Raw genomic sequence first — 20998 nt, 5'->3', positions numbered from 1 at the left:
AAGAAATTATGAGTTTGTTTCCTGTATCGCTATAGCAACTGTAGTGAGTTGAAAAGAAGAACAGAGCGAGGATAGTGGTTTGCTGATTAGCAAAATAATGGTGAGTAAAATAAACAACGCGGTGTAATTATTGCATTATTGTATAAACCCATTTAACGATCGCATATGTTGTGTTTTTCTCTGACGATTAGGATTAGAGGCAATTCATGGTTTAAAAAACTGTTAATGTTATTTATAACTATTTAGCCAATTAATCCGGCAAGGTAGGTGAACAAATTCGATAGTTTCATAGTTTGCCATTGTTTGATTGGTTAGCAGCCAGATTGTGACATAATGTTAAGAGGGGGAAAAACTATACCGTACTTTTTTCATGTTTTAAAATTACTTCCTTATATTTGTTACTTATATGTGTTTATTATGAACCATCTCTTCCCTTTCCGGTGCCCTCTTCTGTCTCTTTAGAAAAACACGTGTCCTACTGTACTCCAAGGAAGTCCAGACATGATCCCTCTTGTTGACAACCTCATTGAAGACGAGGCAGATAGAGAACGTCTTCTTAACAAACCGGCTTGTTTCATGATTATTGGAAAGCCTGTAAGTAATAAGTCAATATTAAGTGGGCACTTGAAGTTATAAGTAACCCACAGAGCAATCATTACAATTTATTTAGTCTAGAGAATTATATTATGGGAGATGTAGATGGTGTGATGGGTTTATTTGAATTCAAGGAAAATTATCTCAACGTTAACTCCTGTTATTTTGATGGTGTTATATAGGATGGTACCATGTATCCTACTTAAAAATATAACGTGTATCATCTACAAATTTCATCGTTTTTTCATCGTTTTTTTTCATCGTTTTTGTTTAATTTTTTTAATTGCCCCAGAAAACAGGCTTATAAAGATATTTCAGTTTTCATTTTGGCTCTGTTGTGTGTCTGTGACGTTTAAAAACATGAAATGTCTTTTCTTAAAGGGAGTGGGGAAATCTACACTTGCTAAGAGGCTAGCACAGTCCTGGAAGTGCATCCTGATTGATGGTACATATCTCATTGACTAAATTATAATGTTACATGACTGTTGAAAACTTGCTTATTTTGCCAATTAATCTACCTTTATTTTTTCAGATACTGAATTGCTCAATAATCATGTGACTAATCAAACAGACCAAGGATTAAGGGTTAGTAACCAAAACATATAGGCCCTACATGGCCTTACAGGCTCCTACATGAAAACTGTAATAACATGCAAAGCATTGTTAAAATATACATGGAAAGTCTTTGTACTGTTAAATGTGGTGCGGTTGAACTTCTTCGGCATTTTTGTGGTCAAATTTTGTTTTAAAGTAGTGGAGTGTGAAATTTTTGTGCATTCATCATTTTCATTTCTTTAGATTTTACAGATTCTAAATGAGGGGAAAAGTATTCCTGAGGAAATGGTTTTTCAATTGATTTTGGACAGACTGCAGTCTCCTGAGGTAGAACATTACGGTATGTGCACCTTTATTACATAGGCTGATCTTTTGAAGGCCAACCAAATGGTCAGCTTGAAATTGAGTCAGCTGTCAGTTGAGCGGTCACGGTTTGCTTTCAATAACGGTGATATTTTTTGAACAGGTTATGTGTTAAGCTGCCTTCCTTCAGTGTCGGAAGAGCACCTGAAGATAACCGAACAGATCGAGCTGTTACGAAATCTGAAGATGTCCCCCGATTTCATCATAAACATTAAGGTGCCGCTTTCTTTTGGTTCGCCCTTCACTAGTGCTTTGTGCTATGTTACCATTTAACATGAAAATTAGTTTTTTCAGATAATTTATTTCTGATTTGTAGTAAGTCATAAGGAGTTTTCTGTGCCGTGAGTGACAAATGAGACCATGGAAACTTTAATTTCATAACCAGAATAATACGTGCAGGCAAATACATAAATTGTTTGGTGAGTGAATCTTTGAGCAACCTGTGGTGCTTGCTTAAGTGGTACTGGAAGTTAATGTTTGAATGCCTGTTCCATGAGGATCTGTCATCCCCCCCCTCTGGCACCAGTGTGACGACAGAGACCTGATTCGACGGCTCAGCACACAGAAACAACATCCCGAGACCGGCCAAGTCTTCCAGAAAGAGCAATGGGACCCCGTCAAAAAGGACCCGCCGAAAAGAAGGAGCTACGGAGAGGAAGATGGGGATGAGGGAGAAGAAGAAGAGATGGAGGAAGAGGAGGAGGAGGAGGTGCTTCAGCAGTCTTCCAATGTCTCTCTGTGTCTTTTTAAAGCAGTGGCAGTCACGCAAAGCTGCCATTACTGTTGATAGCACGTACATGTGTTTTTGGACAGGTGGGCGACAAGGACTTTGAGAAGGAAATGATGTCACAGCTTGTCAGACTGCCGGAGAATTTTCCAGACAACGTGCAGCAGAGGATCCTGCTGTACAAAGACACCGTTCTCAGACCCGTAGAAGTATGACCAAGTGTTCTAGCCCTGTTATTATTTGTTGCATTTGTTGATATTTCAGATGTTTAGGATGAACTGTATGAGGACCATAGGGGATGAGCATTGGTCCAGTCATTTTATGTTGTTAACGTACATGGAAACTACGCATGGAAGTGTGACAGTTGTAATCCGTTGTAACGGCCATGCCTTTGCTTCCAGGGTTACATGGTGGACCATGATCCCCTGCACGTGTTTGAGCTGAACGGAAACAGTGATCCTAGCGAGCTGTTTGTGGTGAGTTTCGGGTGTCCTGAAAATGAACACTGCACCATAATGCAATCGGTTAAGCTTGTGGTACAGTACATTCGGTCCATTTGATCATCTCTCGTAGGTTTTCGTTAGAAAATAGGAAAAATAGAATTTCTGACCATTGACTAATAACTGCTCTTGTGGTTCCATCTTCCATGGTCTTCCACACATCTTCCGTGGGGGGGTGGTGACCATTCCGGGGGTCATGCCGGGGGGGTCAGCTGGTGATGTCACGGCTGGAGTCGATGGCGGTCAGTAGAGCTGCGGTGCCCATCCAACTGCTGCAGAGCGAGGAGGAGGAGCTACCGGACGAGATGGAAACGGTGAGCGGGGCTCCGCGCCGGCTCAGACAGGACGCCATTCATTTATGCCAATCGGTGACACATTCTGGAACAATCTCTAAATGGGATGATCCACCCACCATTACATTATATGCATTTAGCAGACGCTCTTACCCGGAGCGACTTACTCAACTTTTTACATGGCATTTACATTGTATCCGATTAAACAGCTGGATATGTACTGAAGCAATGCAGGTTAAGTACCCTTGCTCGATGGTACAACAGCAGGGGAATCAACCTGCAGCCTTTAGGTCACAAGACCAACTCCTTAGCCATTATACAACACTCTTGCTCAAGGGTACAACAGCAGTGTCCCGCCGAGGAATCGAACCTGTGACCTTCAGGTTATAAGGCAACTCCTTACCCATTATACCATACTGCCACCACCTGTTTTTAATGCAAGGTGCACTTGCGCGTTCTCGTCCTGCAGGGGGAGCTGTTACGGATGCTGTCCGGCAGCAACATGCTGGCGCCCGGGTTCCGGTGGAGGCGGAGCCGCTGGGGGCGCACCTGCCCCGTGGCGCTGAAGGAGGGAAAAATCGCCAAGGGGAAGCCGGAGTTTTCTGTTGGGTAACGTGTAAAGTGGCATTCCCTCTGCTCCCCAGGAGAGTGCGCTTTTCCCAAAATTAGTGTATTTTTAAAGGGAAAAAAGACTAGACAGAAGGATAAAGGAAATTAATGAATGATGCATTGGCTAAAAGCAGTAATTCTGCAATGGTGTTTCGGAGGCTAACGCCAAACATTTTCTTCAATTTCATCTTGATTCCTGAAAAAACAACAAAGTGCTATGATATTGCAATAGTGTTTCCCATGTGAAAAAAATAGCATGCTGAAGTATACCTGAAGTATACTATTTTATACTTAAGAAGAAGTATAAATGTAAATTTATATCAAGCAGGCTTAATGTACTATTTTTTCACATGGGTTCTTAGAGTTAGTCAGCAGCCATTTTGTTTTTTCAAGGTTTCCGGGTTGAGATTGCTAAAGTCTCAGGAACGCACTCCCATCACTCACAGGTTCCTGGATAAGATCTACGTCCTCTCGTCTCCGGAGGCCCTGCAGCGGTTCATGCTGAACCCTCGCCCCTACCTCCTCCCGCCCATGCCCCGCCCCCCCTGCCGGGTGGCGGTGGTGGGGCCCGCGGCGGCGGGGAAGACCACGCTCGGCGCCCTGATCGCGGGTCGCTACGGCGCCGCGGTGCTGGACGTGGAGGCCCTGATGAGGCCCGTGATTGGTCAGGTCCAAGCGGCCGCGCTGGAGAAGGTCAGGGAGGAGGCCACGGCAGCCGCCATCGAGAAAGTGAAGCTGAAGCTCGGCTCGTCGCGCAGAGCAGGTGATTTGAGGCCCAGGAGGGGCCTGTTCTCTATATTACCGGCATTTAGCAGACGCTCTTATCCAGAGCTACTTTTACATAGCATTTTACATGCTTCAATTTATACAGCTGGATATATACTGGAGCAATGCAGGTTAAGTACCTTGCTCAAGGACACAACAGCAGTGTCCCACCTGGGAATCGAACCTGTGACCTATAGGTTACAAGACCAGCTCCTTAGCCTTTATACTACACTGCCGCCAAGTCTAAACTGGGTCAAGTCCCCGTCGTGCAGGCGTCCTCAGTCTGAGCTGCAGAGTTTAGGTTTTTTGTTGGTTTTCGTTGTCAACCTTAAAATCAGCGACCAGTTCAGCCCCAAGAAACCAGAGTGAGGCGAGCTTCCTGTTTGATCAGTCGCTTCGATTGATTGGTCGAGTGCTGAGTAATCACAGGAGCCAGCAGGCCCTGCGGCTCTCCAGGACCAGGGCTACAGACCCCTGGTTTGGTGCTGAGGAAGAGCTGTGGACATCCCTCGGAGGCCACAGCAATGCGGTGATGACGTATAAACGGTTTCGTCTTGCAGCGGGCGATACGGCGGACTTGGATGAGAAAGGCGAGCCTGGCGACATCGAGTCGGACCAGGGAGGTACAGGAGCGGCAGATGATTCCGGTGTGTTCTCTTCTTGTTCTTTCCCATCTGTATTCTGTGTACATCCGCACTGAAAACATGATTATGGCTGCTGCTCCATTCTTGCCATGTACTCTGCACACCTGGTTCACCTGTTGTCTAGTTATACAGGCGTGCTGATGTAACCACCTTTACCCGAGGCTGCATGGTTTAAATGTTGCCAGGTTAAGCTTGGTAACTCACCTGGGAGAGTTATCGCAGCTCCCTGGTCTCTCTTGTTTTGTGTTGATCGTTTCTGACTGATCACCTACACTAAATTATGTGCATATATCTCTGTTAAACTACTGTAAAATGTACCCCACAGATCCAGCTGCATTGTCCCACAGTGAGGAGAAAGATGAAGGTAAGTACTCTTTCTATTGCTACGGAAACAGCTGCTCCCAGGTTTATATTTTTAGACCCGGCTACTGTTGTACCGTTGCTCCACTGTATACGAATGTACCTCTATGCTGAACTGCATTGTGTCCTGTGTCCTGTGAGTCATGAGTGGGAGTATTGGCGGAGACTCGTGTATAGGGAGAGCGCGGCCACCGCGGTTACTCTGGAAACCAGTCCGCACGTGCGCGGTCACATGTGCGAGCTGAACGAGGAACCCAGCGCACGTCGCGGTTGGCCGAGCTCGTTTCGTTGCTTCTTCCCCATCAACCCCGTGCCGTTGCAGGTGGCCACAGGTGCCCTTTTGTTCTCCGATGTTTTATTTATTCATTTCAGTTAGTCTGAATTTCCCCCCGGATGCAGTGTGACGCAATCGGCACCCCCACACGGAGCCAGAGGTGGGAAGTGCAGGGGTCAAAAAGTAAAAAGACCTCCCGTGTGTTTCCTTCACCGATGAACTCAGCCAGCTGATTTCACTAATTAGTTCTACCTCCTGACTGAAGAATTGTACCAATTAACAAGTCCAGGGGACTGGGGTTGGAACTCTTGCTTTCTGAACCTGGGTTTTCCACCTCTGTATGGAGCACAGTCTGGGGCTGTTTTTCCAGCTGGGTCTTGGGGGGGTTTTGAAATGGACCTGGAGGTCTGGAGATCCAGGAGGCGGTGCTGTGGTTTGCGCAGGAGTGGAGGAGGAGCAGATGGAGGAGGTGGAGGAGGAGATGGAGAAGGCGGAGGAGGAGGAGGAGGAGGTGACGTGGCAGCATCCCGAGGTGCAGGCCATGGTGATGGATGCCCTGACGGAGGCGGAGAAGAACCCCGTCCTGCCTCCACCCAACCTGTGCCTACAGGTGCTGGAGAAGCGGATCCAGGAGGTGCAGTTTTTATTTAACCTCAACAGTGAGACATTTAAAATGACACTCTGCAGGCAGCCATGCATTTTCACAGTTAGGGAAGTGAGTTGGTGTCTGAGGGATTGCAGGTTCTATTCCCAGGTGGAGCACTACCAGCAGTTCTTTGGCCAGAGGTATTAAAACCTGAATTTGCTGTAACTATATGAAGAGTAGGTTTTTGGAATGTTTTTTTCAAAAGTCTGTAAGCCAGTGTTCTAGAACTCCACATTGCTTTCAGTTTCCACTAGTGATTGTTACATCAGCATTAGAATGTTCAGTTCATAACCACAATGCATTCCGTTTGCCAAAGAATGTTTATTAAAAGGGGGCCATGGAGTCCAAAACTTGCCAAAAATGCTTCAATAACCCTGACCTCTGCGCCTCCCATTTTTGAAACCGCCCCAGGTCCTTTCAGGCACAGGAGAAGCCCAGGGACATTAGAAGCTGTCAGCATGAGATATGAGAGAATCCCCGTCCTGTATCTCAGTGGCATAAACACTGTCCGCAAATTACGGGGCCTGCAGCTCAGGGTGCCTTTGTGTGATTTATCACAGATAGAATCGGCCGATGCCGCTGCGGGTGAGCCCGGGAGGGGTTGGGTGCTCGACGGCTTTCCGAAGGACTGGACCCAACTGTCCTCTATACAGGACTCCGAGGTCATGCCGGACACGGTGTTCTGCCTGATGGACAGTGACACGGACGGTAGGGCGCTGTCTTAGGCTATTGTGACATCATCATCGTAAGGTTCCAACAACCGGCAAAGAATTTATGGTGACTTCCTGCCATGTAATTAATTGTGTTTGCAACATAGTTAGTCCACAAACACTGCACTATATAGATGTATTGTTTTCACAATAATATGTCATGACTTCTGCAGTTTAGCATGAAATGCTTGAAACATACAAACGTATATCAAACATATAATTAAAACATACATTGAAGGTGCAGTTGTTTGCAGTTTCTACATCTTTTAAAGGATTTCATGTTTTTGCAGGTAAAACGATACTGAGGCGGATGTACGAGCGGCACAAAGACGAGGTGAACGCGGCGGTGGGGGAGAGGATGGAGGAGGAGCGAAGGCGAAAATTGCAGGAGGCGCAGGAGTCGAGGTGAGCGGGTAAACAGCGTCGCCGAGCGCAGCGGCCAGCGAAACGAGCGCGGTGCGAAATCTCACACCGTCGTCCATCTTCCGAGGGCAATTTGAGCCGGTGAAAGAGAGCCTCGCCTCCTTGCGTCCTACACGCGGGGGGGAGGAAATCGATTTTCACTTTAAAGGCTCTCGGGTCATGGGGGGGGGGGGGGGGAGAGTAGGTTCATGACTGGCCCCCCGAGGACACGCGCTGCCGTGTGTGAACGCTCCTAAGGAAATAGACTGGCTGTTCTGGTGGACCGGGGAACGGACAGACAGAACAGAGGGAATGAGCCAGACACAATAGGTCTGAGTTAATGATACTGTGACTGCGCTGTGCTCATGTGGAGCTGTAGCCGTTTTTGTGAGTGTTGATTTTATTGGTCTCCTGTAGGTCGGAGTCCAAAGTGTCCGCGGTCCTGGCTGGAGATGGTCCGACAAAATTGGAGGCCGTGCCTGAGGAGGCAGAAGGTATCGCCCTACTTCTTTAATTTAATGAGCGCAACTGACTCTGATTGGATCCAGGCTCTCTGAGCCCTTTTACGGTGTTACATCACAAATAGAATGTTCTGAACTGAACATTCTGTCGCTGATGTAACGATCACTGCTGGTGACTGAAAGCAGTGGAGTCCTAGAACACTGACTTAGAATTCAGGGGAAAAAGCATTTTTTTTAAAACCTGCTTTTCAAAGGGTTAAGAGTGCTTCAGTGTAGCACTAGAACAGAAACAAACTATTCCACCCCTGGAGAGCTGGTGGTGTACAAGTATTTTGTTTGTACCACTTACCCTCACACAGTTAGCTCATTAGCACAATCTTTAGCTGTCACTCATCGGCTTACAAGAAATGTAGCTTAAATGTCAGATCATTGGCCTAGTTAAATAATTAAGAGCAGAAGTTGGTATCAAATCCAGAGACAGATATAGATCCCTTTACTACCCCCTACACCTTAGTCCTTAACCAACCTTAAAAACATTTTAAAAAACGAAACAAACCCCATCAAATGATCAACGACGAAAACCGATAACAACTTCTTTACACTATTTACTGGTCATGCACCACATGGGGGGGGTGGGGACTGAGTAGGGAAACTGCACACCACTAACAAACAGTCAAACACACGCTTACGTAAAGCCGGCCTGCACTGGGGTGGCAGTGCTCAGCCATTGGTTAACCGAGTAAATAAATAAATAAATAAATAAATAAAAACTTGATAAACTCAATTATCTCTGACCCATTTTTCGAAAAATCCTCTAACCACATAACCAATTTTCAGACGGGAGGTCTGTCTTATCCTCTCCTTACCCTGTTTTATTCTATTATCTCCTGTGTCTCGCTGTATAATGCTTGTTAGGAACTTGTAAGGCCTTTGAATTAGGGCACTTAGAGCTTTTTTTTTTTCCCGCAGACCTCTTGGCCAGATCGGACAATGGCGACGCTGATGACTCAGAGGCGGCCGCCGTAGGACTCAAAGTTGAAGGTAATGACACCTGAGCACCTGCGCCTCCGCAGATTCTCCGAGCTTGCGTAACGTAATATGCCTGCGCTCAGAACGTTGTTCACGGGGCCTCTGCCGTGCTCACAGCTCTGTGCACCGTTTGTTCTGTACCGTGAGCGCATCATGTGGTGTGTATTTTTGAAATATGAAATATGCTTTTTAAGGGGTATGCCGATTTGTTGATTTTTTTTGCTTATGCAATAAGTCCATTTCATTCAGTGTTTTGAAGAAAGTCTTTTGTACGTGTGTGTTTTTCTTTTTTTTTTCTTTTTTTACTACAGAGCTTTTATATTTGATTTTCCAAGCTGTTGCTCCTTAATGAGTTGGTTCATCTTTTCACGCTCTCAGCACTTTTACATTTGCGGCTTACGGGAAACCGAGACGTGTCAAGCGAAGGTGGGGGGGGGGGGGCTTTTATCGTGAGCCGAATTTCTGGGTAAATAAAGTCGATTCCGCGCCTCGACTGTGTCGCAGAGATAACGTTGCCTGCGGTGTGGGAGGACGGCTACCCTGAGGGGCCGGAGATGGGTGTCTTCCGGCAGCAGATCAAACAGTTCGAGATGGACTGGGAGAACATGGAGACCTCCCTCACCGGGAGGTCCAGCGTCCTGGAAATTTCCGGAAAGACGCCGCGGGACCTGCTGGGCGAGGCGGTCTTCCACATGGAGAGTGAGTGTGTGCGCGCGCGCGCGTGTGTGTGTGTGTGTGGTGTGTGTGTGTGTGTGTGTGTGTGTAGGTGTGTGTGTGTGTGAGTGTGTGAATGTGCGCGTGCGTGTGTGTGCGTGCGTGTGTGTGTGTGTGTGTGTGTGTGTGTAGGTGTGTCTGTGTGAGTGTGTGTGAATGTGCGCGTGCGAAAGTGTGTGTGTGTGTGTGTGTGTGTGTGTACATTAAAATGAATAGATCTATACTTATAATATAACATTACCCGGTCATAATGCAGGGCCCTTTATTTGCGTAAATAAATCTTAAATAAAAAAAATAATAAAATCTGTGCACGTGCCTGTTGATAGGGCCTTTCAAGTACACTGCCTGGGAGCTGACAGGGGTGGACCTGGACGAGGAAGACGAGGACGCCCAGGCCATGGCCGACTGGGACAGAGGCGAGGAGGAGGAGGAGGAGGAAGAGGAGCAAGAGCCAGAGGTGAGAGACGTGGCCTGCGGCTTGCTTAATCCGCGGCTCGCTTCTGCCTCCCAGCGTTCGTTCATATGTAACTCTGCTGCTTGAAGGAAGAGGCCATCTCGTCTAAGAGGTTGCTAGGAGACTGCCAGCACTTCTGCCCCGTGGTGCTGAAGGAGAGCGGCGTGCTCGTTCCCTGCACCGACGAGTTTGCCGCCAAGTACCGGGAGAAGGCCTACTACTTCTCCGGCTCCGAGGCCCGGGAACAGTTCCTGCAGAACCCAGAGCTCTACGTGGCCCACACTCAGCCCTTACAAGTAAGAATCCTCCTTCTAAGTCGGGCGGCAGTGTAGCGTAACGGGTAAGGAGCTGGTCTTGTAACCTAAAGGTCACAGGTTTGATTCCCCGGTAGGACACTGCCGTTGTGCGCTGGAGCGAGGTACCTAACCCGCATTGCTTCAGTGTATATCCAGCTGTATAAATGGATGCAAGTTGTGTAAGTTGCTCTGGATAAGCGTCTGCTTAATGCCTTTAATGTAATGTAAGGCCTGGGTTTTCAACAGGTAGTCTCTGATGGTATTGCAGTGGGTCCCTGCCCAAACTAGATATAGAGTTTGGAAAACATTTCGAAATATAAAACCTTCTTTAAAAAATATGACTGTTTTAACCTTATGATGGGTCCCCCCCGGGATGCCCACCAAGAAAAAGTTAGATGCATAATGCGCTTTTGCTTGCCCGCCGTAGCCTTAAACCCCTAAAGCCCACTTATAATAAAGGCGGTGACTAGAAAATTACAAGCCGCAAGTCAGCCGTTCATTATCTCAACGTAAAATAAGACTGCCCTGCGCTCCGTCGCCCAACAGCTTACAAATTACAGTACTCTGTGCAAATTGCTATTAGTCAGTCCTGAATCCCATTACCGCAAGTGCAATTACACGAAGCATTGAATCCCAAAAGCACCAAAGCACACTGCTTTGGAAGTGATACAAAAAAGCCTGAATGACTAATCATGCAAATGAACGGATTAATTAATGTTTTATTATTAATTAAGTGCGCCCCCTTTCGTTATCGTCCTTGTTGAAGGTTCCGGCTCTGAGGGTGTTCTTGCTCGGCGTTCGCGGGTCTGGAAAGACCGAGCAGGGCCGGTGGCTCGCCGACAAGCTGGGCATTTTCCACGTCCAGTACCGCGAGAGACTCCAGGAGCTGATCATGAGCAAGACCCAGGGGCCGATCCCCCACCCGGACGACGTGGAGCCTCCGGAGGAGCAGGAGGAGCCGTCGCCCGCGGAGCTGGAGGCTCTGCTTCGGCCTGCGGGCACAGCGCCCCCTGCTGCCTCGGAGGCCAGCCACAGCGGACAGAGCAGCCCACGGGAAGACGGCGTGGAGGTGAGGCATGCCGACTTTAGCACGTTAACCCTTTATGGTGTGACATCACAAATATGTGATTAGAATGTTCATAACAGAACATTCTGATGCTGATGTAACAATCACCACTGGAAACTGAAAGCAGTGGAGTTCTAGAACACTGACTTGGAATTTTGAAAAAAAAAAAAAAACGTTCCAAAAAACCTACTCTGCAAAAGGTTATTTCAAAGCAGTGTATATCAAAATTGTTTAAAATGTGAATTTATTACAGTATTTGAAAGTGACAGTAACTTTACATTAGCCAGTATATTGTGAAGATTTCTGCGTGTGTATAGCTGTCTTTGAATGGGACAAAGACCCGTGACAGTCTTGCTTATTCCCCGTTGGGCAGGAGGTTGTGTTCACTACCGAAGAGGAGATGATCAAGTCGTACCTGTCCGAAGGGCAACCTCTGCCCCCCGAGGTCATGGACATGGTGCTTCCCCAGTGGTGGGAGGAGGAGCCATACAAGTAACAGGAGCCTCCCGCCCTATCCCCACCCCCCCTTAATGCCTCCCATGATATATGCATTCTGGGATTCCAGGTCACCCTCACTGTCAAGTGCAGTAATGGATTAGAGTGTCTGTTACATGGTTGAACACACATGGATGGACGGATATTTTTAGTTCTGCTTTGTCCTCTAATGCCTTATTGCTTGTGTAATTAAAAAGTGTTGCATTATGTTGGGTTGCATTACAGTGTCTGATTGTGTAATGCTGTGTTGTGTCTGCTCCAGGTCCACGGGCTTCATCCTGGAGGGGTTCCCGCAGCAGCAGGAGGAGGTGGAGTACCTGGCGCAGCGCTGCCTGTTCCCGGACGCGGCGCTGGTGGTCTCCACGACGCTGGAGGACGTGCTGCCGCGCCTGCTGCCCCCGCGGCTGCAGCGCTGGCGGGAGAGGAGGGACCGGAGGCAGGAGCGCCAGCGGCGCCTCCGCGAACTCAAGCACGGGATGAGGGTGGGAGTGGGACCGGGGGGGGGTGTCGACTAGGGGGAGGGGCTACAGCCTGGGGGAGGTGCTACCAGTGAGGGGGAGGGGCCAGAGGGAGGGGCTGCCGAACAGGGGGAGGGGCTACAGGTCACCATCAGAAAAATCACATCCGTGAACAATTTACGTCTGATTGCCTGATTGTTAATTTCCTCCATTGAACAATCTACAGTCTTTTGTTTACAGGCAATGTTTGATTTAATAAAAGTCACCAACGTAATAGCGTCTATCGTGTCGCTCGCCCGTAGTTACACAGTGAAACGTTCCATATTAGTGTAGCCCTGATGGACTACGGTTTACGCTGACAGAATACATGTGCTCTCTGTTGGACCCAGAGGTTAATCACCGCTGTTATTTTTACTGTGTGTGAGTGCTGATAATCGTTTCTTGTTCCGCACACAGGAGGAAGCTGTAGCCAAAAGAAGAGCTGAGCTGTTAGCTGAATACGCTGGAAAACAAGAGCCAGAGAAGGCAAGGGAATCTTCTGCTGGTTTTAGTCTGTAGTCCCACACCGGTTGAAACCAAATTGGCTGAAACTGGGGTAAACTTATAGAAATGCTCATTATGGGATTATGAATCGCCAATTGGTTTTGTTCAGTGCCGGACTACAGCTGGTTCCTCTTCCTGTGTTTCTGGGTGTACTGAGGTTGTGTTGTCCTTGGGCACTGTACAGGTGCAGGATGAGGATGGGGAAGATGATGAAGATGAGGACGAGGTTGACAGGGAGGCGGAGGAGTTCGAGGAGGAGATAGAGGCCCTGCTCCAAGACGAGTTCCCACCTGAGGAGGAGGATGAGGGGGAGGAAGAGGAAACGGAGGCCGAGGCTGAGGAGAGGCTGGAGACGGAGATAGGAGAGAGATTTGAGACCGATGACAACAACCTCCAGAGGATGGTGGTATGGGAAAGCCTCTATGCATGCTTTATTAAAAACTTGAAAAATAAATAAATAAATACCACCAAAAATGCAAGTTAGGTTCTGGTTTTCAGTTTCAGTAATCGTGTGTGAAAGCTAGAATCAATTCCACCGGGCCAAATTCTATTTCAAATGTATCAATTCAGGACATTCATTTAAAAATTCAGTTTTTTAACTGAAAAGTCCTCATAGAACAGTAAGGCCATTGCGTAATTTGTGGATAGCATTTCAGTTAATTTTATGATTCATTGACTGAACTGAACTGGAAAGGATCCAAAACTTGGTAAAAAGATCCAAAACTTGGTAAGAATTATAAAAGGGACCATTATGATTCAGTAATTCGTCTCAACTTGATTTTGAAAGTTCTCATTTCAGCGTTTAAGTGACATTGCTTTGACGGACGAAGGCCACCTAGTCAATACGAAGGTCACGAGCCCGCTCTTCCTCGCGCAGGACCTGCTTGCAGACCAGCAGGTGCCCAAGGTGGCGGTCAGCGGCGGGAGGAAGCCGCGCGTGGTGCGCTACCAGATGCGGGAGGGGCTGAGGCGCCTGGCGGAGGACCGGGAGTCTCTATTTGAGAAGGGCAGGCCGCTGAACTACAGCCTGGCCCGCAAGCTGCTGCAGCTCTCCTACAAGTACCACAGTGCATTTGGGCACTGGGATCCCGTGAGGGTGAGCTTCCCCCGTGCCGCGTTTAAATCTTTCCCTTTGGATAGACACTCTAATCCATTATTGCACTCGACAGTGAGGGTGACCTGGAGTCCCAGAATGCATATATCATAGGAGGCATTAAGGGGGGGTGGGGATAGGGTGGGAGGATCCTGTTACTTGTATGGCTCCTCCTCCCACCACTGGGGAAGCACCATGTCCATGACCTCCGGGGGCAGAGGTTGCCCTTCGGACAGGTACGACTTGATCATCTCCTCTTCGGCAGGGAACACAACCTCCTGCCCAACAGGGAATAAGCAAGACTGTCACGGGTCTTTGTCCCATTCAAATTGTCTGGCAGTTAGGTGAACTTCTCAGATGAATGCTGTCTCTCGGTTGGATTCTTCTCTGGTGAATTTTGTCTCTCTGCTCTGTGTGTGTGAGATGTCCCTGGTTTGGCGGTACACTGAAGACTTCGTTTTTTTTTTGTCGGTTAACAGTACAGCGAGGGAGACCTGATCCCGCCAGTCCAGAGTCCCGCCAGACCCACCTTTCCGCTGCTCTTCCACCAGTTCGTATATTTCTTTGCGTCCAAAGAGAGTCGCAAAAAGTTCATGCTCAACCCCATAAAATATCTTCGGCAACCGAAACCCAAGCCGTCGCTGCCGATCAAAATCTCCATCGTCGGTCCGCCGAAATCTGGGAAAACAACAGGTAAAGTTTCGGTGAACGTATATGTCAAATTTATCTGTCTGGTCCTTATCAGCGAGATCTGAAAGGGCTTTTATTTTGATAAGCATGAAGTGCAACATTTGTTTTGTTGTTGTAATTTAATGCAGTTGCTAGGAGGTTTGCCAGTGAATACGGACTCCAGCGGCTGTCGATCGGGGAGGCCATGAGGTCTGTGTTGGCCAATCAGAGCCAAACTGAGCTGGCCAATCAGATGCGGAAGTATCTCTTTCGAGGCCTGACCGTGCCTGACGAGCTTGCCGTGCAGTGTCTGGACGTCGCCCTGATGAATGTGGTCTGCAGCACCAGAGGGTATGACTCCATCTCGTGTTCTCTGAAGACCGGCCTGTTCCAGTGAATTAAGAGACTATTCAAATTCACATTCAGGACTCAGCTTTTCGGATTGGTTCATTTTAAAGCTTGCGGCTTCATTCCAGAAGGTTCTGTGGGCCTTAAAGTTGGATGCTCTCTCATCTCTAAGGGTTGAGTCTTTATGCTACTGAGGTCTGTTCTGATAAACAGAAGACGACCATTTTATGGTAATTTACAGAGATGGTAAAGGCCACAAGGCACTGAATGCATTACTTCTGTTTGACTGCGTACATGATTTTTATTAATTGGGATCTTTATTCGCAGTCATTTTGTTCACAACAATTTATTTGATCCTTTATCTAATTGGAGCTTGAATCAAATTATAGATTTCTGGAGCAAGTTAATAAGGTTTAGCTAATATAAATGTATATTTTGTCGGACATGCCAAGTCAGTGGCCTTTACAACAACAAGCACAGCTTAGTGCTTCCAACAGTACATTTTCTCTTGATTTTCTTTTCTCACAAGAACTATCATTTGTTTCCTTTTGAACAAGTTTCATTGAGCCCGTGTCCTCTAGAGGGAAGTAAAACACAATGTGAAAGAACAAGACTTGATGCCAGGAAATTTCACAAAAGCCCCCCCCCCCGCCCCCCCAACGTCTTGTTGCAAACGTTGTCTCGGTCTCGAACCCTAACGGTTTCACGGCGGGCGTCCCCGTGGCAACGTGTCTCTTCCCGGCAGGTTCGTCCTTGACGGTTATCCAATGACAAAGAAGCAGGCGGACCTCCTGGAGGGCTGCAGCATCGTGCCGATCAGGGTGATGGAGCTGCAGCTGGACACAGTAGACGTTCTGAAGAGGGGACTGTCCGACAAGATGAAGCACCCCAGGTCAGCCGTTCACAGTCTGTACAAGCCACTGCAATCATTACATTACATTACATTACAGGCATTTAGCAGACGCTCTTATCCAGAGCGACTTACACAACTTTTTACATAGCATTTTACACTGTATCCATTTATAGCTGGATATATACTGAAGCAATGCAGGTTAAGTACCTTGCTCAAGGGTACAACGGCAGGGTCCTTACCCGGGAATCGAACTTGCAACCTTTCGGTTACAAGCCCAGTTCCTTACCCACTGTGCTACACTCCGTCCATTCAATCATCCTTCAGCAGCGTGTGGCAGCAGTGTAGTATAGTGGGTAAGGAACAGGACTTGTGGCCTAAGGGTCGTAGGTTTGATTCCCAGGTTGGACACTGCTGTGCTTAAGGTACTTAACCTGCATTGCTTCAGTATATATCCAGCTGTATGAATCAATGTAAGAACAAAAAGTTGTGTAAGTCGCCCTGGATAGGGGCGTCTGCTAAATGCCTGTAATGTAGGCATATTATGCAAACGACTGGGTGTTTGTTCAGCTGGTCTTTGAACCATGAACCATCTTTATGTTCCAAAAACCATCATGCCACGCTACTTTTTGGTAAGCATATGTAGCTTCAGTTGTCGTCCGTACTGAGCAAGCCGTGTGTCATCTGGGTCATTTCTATTTAAAAAAAACCGGCAGTGCTGCGTGCCCAACCGTGTGTGTCACACGCAGGCCCTATCCAGTGCCGGACAGTTCCCAAATCCTCAACGTCCGCACCTCTGCCTACAAGCGGGAGCTGGCGGACCTGAGGCAGCACTACCAGCAGCAGTACCAGAACTGGGCCTCCGTGGACGGGCCGAGGAGCAAGTGGTGGGTGTGGAGCGCAGTTCTGGAGGAGGCCAGGGCCAGTCTGAGACAGATTGAGGCCTACCTGGAGAGCGTCAGGGCAGGTAGGGGGCGCGCGCTCTGGGGCCCATCGGTGTCCAGCATGAACAGTCACGTTTTTGCTAGTCCCAGAAGGGGAACTTGAGAAATTTGGGGGAAAAATAAGAATTTTGTAAGAGTACTACACAGTGTGTGCGCTTGCTGGTGTTTGTAGGTGTGTGCATGTGTCTGTCTGCGTGCGAGCATGTACATACATGTGTGTGTGTGTGTGTGTGTGTGTGTGTGTGTGTGTATGCACATGTGTACATGTGCACTACATACAATCCTCCTGGTTGTGCATCCGCTGCAGCTAACCCTGGGAGAAACCGCACACTCTTCCTCTTCCCTCACACTCTGTGGTTTCCTGACATCTGTCTGTGTTTTCCAGGGGTGTCACGCTTAGGTTAAATGCATTTCACAAGCCAGAATACTGCAGGTCAGGTCAGCCAGAATACTGCAGGTAGGTCAGCCAGAATACTGCAGGTCAGGTCAGCCAGAACACTGCAGGCAGGTCAGCCAGAATACTGCTGGCCAGGGGTAGGTCAAGCAGTTGACAGCAATACAAGATCATACGTGTAAGGTGACGTACGCACGCAGGTACATACGGATACATGCAAATGCGAGGTAGCATGTGCAAAACAACAAGCAAGACTACAGAGGTGAAATTAATACGGAGGTATAATTAGTGCAGGACAAAATGTAATCTTTCACACGTGTGGTGTTTGGTATGCATGACTACTAATTTAGCTTTGAATAAAGTTAATAAAACTCAAGTTTTAAGTGTTATCGAACTGAAGCTCATTCCAAGTTGTAGGATCAAAATAACCCAGGATTTCCTTTCCAGTTTTAGACCTGGCACTCCGGATAATGGATCTGGAAAAGGCTATTAGTTCTGAATTGTGCTCGGTTCGAAAGTGGTGCAGCCTGTTCATTATGTAACTTTGTAATCTGCTTTGTGATGTGAAAGTGTTCCCCCCTGATAACGCCTCTAATCTGCCGCAGGGCGGGCAGCCAGCATCGACAGGCTGTGCGTCACCCCCAGGGAGCTGCAGTGCAGGCTGGGGGAGTTCGGCCAGTACTGCCCGGTCAGCCTGGCTCTCCACTGCCACCTGGTGGACTGTTCCCGCTCGCCCTCCCTGGCGCTGGCGGCAGAGTTCCGTGGACGCTACTACAAAATGGCCTCCAAGGAGTTCCTGGAGGTGCAGAACGCCCTAGTCCGAGAGATTGGAAGGCCTGGTCCTGGCGGCCCGTGGTGTATTTTTTTACATAGTCAACCACCTGATTTACCGGACCATAGTCTTAATTAATGCACAGGAATTTGATATGCTACTGTAGTGTGTGAATATGTGGAATTTAAAAAAAAAATGTATAATGGTAATTACATTTCATGTCTGTGCATTTTAAAAAATTGGGGTAATATCTTGATATGTATATTTATTTATTTCAATATATTTTGTGTATATTGCATGAAGGACATTGGCTTCCTTTCAGAGATAGAAATTATGCTGGTGTGCTGTGAATATGCAGTCAAACCTTAGCTTTAAAACTGAAGGCACAATCTATGCTTCCAGTAGCAGTAAGGCACCTAACGTTTTATCTATGTTTTATTTTTAGTTTTATCTAAGATTCACTTCATTTTCAACTTTTTAACAGAAATTTCTGGAGAGTCCGGAGCAGTACACACTCCCGGGGTGTCCCCGTCCTCTCCCGCCCCCCCACCTGCTGCCGAAGAGTCTGTCGGGGCCGCAGGTGAAGGCCAGGTTTCCCCAGCAGGTAGAGATGAAGGGATACTGCCCAGTCACCTTCATGGACGGACAGCAAAGGTACACCTGTCCACTCACATTATGACGTGGCGGTACTTTGAAGTATTAAGGGATGCCCTTGAAGTGTTGTAAAATGTTCACATGATCCCAGAAACTGCCGGATGTGTTACAGATCAATTTAAACTTCTCAGCTTCTTATCGCTGGCTGCACATTTTCACTAAAAACAAAGTCAAGGCTTGCTGTGATGGTCCCCCAATTTGAGTGTCACCCTTTTTTTACACGGCATTGATTTCACTGAGGGTATACTAAAGCATGAGTTGCACTGAATCTGCCAGATTGCATTAAAACTCACTAATCTGAGTCTTTATTCCTCCTAGATATGAAGCGCTTGTACGGGGAAACCCTGACTACGCTGCTGAATACAGGGAGAAAATCTACGTTTTTGAGAATGAGGAAAAGCAGCAGAAGTTCCTGAGGTAAAACGTTTTTGCTTTTGATGTCTTGTTTTTATCGTTGTTGGCGGAGGTGGTGGTGGTGGTGGTGGTGTGACGAATCTGGTGCAGCGGTTTGACCTCAACCCTGCGTTCGCGTCACTAGGTCACCTGAGGTCTACTGGGACCAGAAACTGCCCCATAAACTCCCTCCGATGAAGGAGCCTGTGCACCTGACCTCTCTCCCAATGCTGGGGTACCTGGAACAGGTGAGGTTCCGCTTCTGGCTCTCACACACCAACAGGTAAAACGGCCATCGTAGATACGGTTGGAAATTTGCCCGCGTTACACACAAGCCATAAGGGCAGACGATGTGAATGTCGAGTAATGCTGACCTAGAAGCAGAGTTCAAGCTAACAATGTAATTGCATTAAAAATTCATCACGGTAGGATTCAGCATATTTACAATGCAGTGCAGCATATTCCATCACAGTTGCCACTTCCATCACAGTTGGGAATGTATACTGTTAATATACTTAACATATCAAAACTATTTTTTTGTGCAATATGTATAACGGCTAACCTGGGATGCTTCATCTTGCCAGACAGGTTTGTTTTTTGGACTTGTTTCGGCAATAAATATAGATAGTGCCTCTTAATGCCCTTAAACCCTGTTATTTTGGCATAAATGTTATTTTCTTCCCTGTCAGGGTGTAGCCAGAGAAGTAATAAAAGCAATGACTGCCGTGGGGTGTTTCAAACCGAAATTTCCATACCTCAGCATCAAGAGATCAGCTCTGCTCTACCTGGCTTATCATTTGAAAGGTACGCATAGGCCTACCACTTCCGTGCAGTTGCACCCACAGATTCTGCACCAGATTCAGTTTCACATACACATACTTTTGGCTCCAAACAGGTCAATGAATAACAACGAATTACTTTTTTTTTCTTCCTTTCTCTCTCTTAGCATTCAATCCCAGGAGCTTGGACTACGTTCGAAAGAAGTACAAGAGGAAACTAGCCAGGTTTGAGGAGAGCTGTGAACTGATAGCCTACCTGGGCGCAACAATGACTCAGACGTACAAAAACCCTGAAGAGCAGCCCATTGACTTTGATCACAAGCTTCGCAAGTTCCTGTCACTGAAAGACACTGTGGAAAATGCGGAGGATCTCTAACAGGATGTGACTCACTATTGTATCCCATTGCTAACGGAAATATCTTCATTTCTACCATGACCCATTTGAAGGCAGAAATAAATATTTTCCTGGTACTCAGTTATCAGGGGGGGAAAAAATGTTCTCTTGAGTTTCCTGTTTTGTGTTTGTGGTTTTTCAAGCTCTTATCTCTTATGATACATGTCGATATTTCCAAGTGCAGTTTATAATAAACAATGAAATCTATGAATTGTCAGTTTCTGCTTGTTAATTTGATGGCATTTTAAAGAGCATGGTGGTAATGTTTTTAAATGGTCACCAATGATAACTCCCTGGAGCCCAGAGACACTCAAATCCGGCCTTCAAGGCCTGTAGTACTGCTAGTTTTCTTTTCTACCCGATGGTTAATTATCAATCACTTAATGCCACGGACTGGCCAGAGATTTAACTCACCTGGTGTTCCAGGTCAAAATCGATCCTGATTAGAGGGAAGAATGAATACCAGTAGCATTACTGACCTTGAGAGTCAGATTTGAGCGTCTCTGTTCTGTTCACATGTCAACAGAATGATTCCCTCCCTCCTCAGCCTTTCACCCCCTACTCCCCTCATCCAGTTACTCTTCCCCACATCACTTTTTTTTGGAAGAGTACGGTAAGGGACGTTAGCGTTAAGAAGGGCCCATCATCATCTTCATCGCCTTCAGGCAGGCACAGTATGCGGTGAAATTGTGCAAAATGTACCGCTGGTTCTTTTCTGATAAATTACCAATCTGCAGTATCTAACTAATC

The 20998-nt window shown here is 47.2% G+C and overlaps 1 protein-coding gene across 2 annotated transcripts; it reads left to right on the top strand.

Annotated features, from left to right (window-relative positions):
- Positions 1-2: 2 nt before the first annotated feature.
- ak9 (adenylate kinase 9) lies at positions 3-20526 on the top strand. Of its 2 annotated transcripts, none has more exons than XM_064340451.1 (38): positions 3-100; positions 463-594; positions 976-1039; positions 1127-1179; positions 1393-1489; positions 1616-1728; positions 2039-2221; positions 2326-2448; positions 2641-2715; positions 2952-3053; positions 3502-3641; positions 4088-4404; positions 4967-5053; positions 5376-5414; positions 6128-6318; positions 6891-7038; positions 7331-7445; positions 7860-7936; positions 8873-8944; positions 9437-9631; positions 9973-10103; positions 10196-10396; positions 11163-11465; positions 11836-11954; positions 12220-12439; positions 12872-12940; positions 13143-13364; positions 13836-14054; positions 14531-14744; positions 14870-15071; positions 15814-15960; positions 16668-16885; positions 17862-18058; positions 18513-18682; positions 19001-19099; positions 19221-19323; positions 19765-19879; positions 20022-20526. In XM_064340451.1, exons 1-38 carry the CDS (start codon positions 98-100, stop codon positions 20228-20230), a joined length of 5484 nt encoding a protein of 1827 aa, XP_064196521.1. In that variant the 5' UTR covers positions 3-97; the 3' UTR covers positions 20231-20526. The 2 variants fall into 2 exon arrangements, with proteins under 2 accessions (XP_064196521.1, XP_064196520.1); XM_064340450.1 differs by having other exon boundaries at positions 10190-10396.
- The last annotated feature ends 472 nt before the right edge of the window (positions 20527-20998 follow it).

This window comes from Anguilla rostrata, chromosome 6, assembly GCF_018555375.3.
Source record: "Anguilla rostrata isolate EN2019 chromosome 6, ASM1855537v3, whole genome shotgun sequence".
Taxonomy (NCBI): Eukaryota; Metazoa; Chordata; class Actinopteri; order Anguilliformes; family Anguillidae; genus Anguilla; species Anguilla rostrata.
This window is presented reverse-complemented; position numbering and strand designations above follow the sequence as displayed.

What these genes read in the sequence shown, in the direction of transcription:
- ak9 (XM_064340450.1), top strand. An exon ending in GACAAGATGAAGCACCCCAG is followed by an intron (nt 15,961 to 16,667) that starts GTCAGCCGTTCA and finishes TGTCACACGCAG; the next exon opens with GCCCTATCCAGTGCCGGACA. An exon ending in AAGCAGCAGAAGTTCCTGAG is followed by an intron (nt 19,100 to 19,220) that starts GTAAAACGTTTT and finishes TCGCGTCACTAG; the next exon opens with GTCACCTGAGGTCTACTGGG.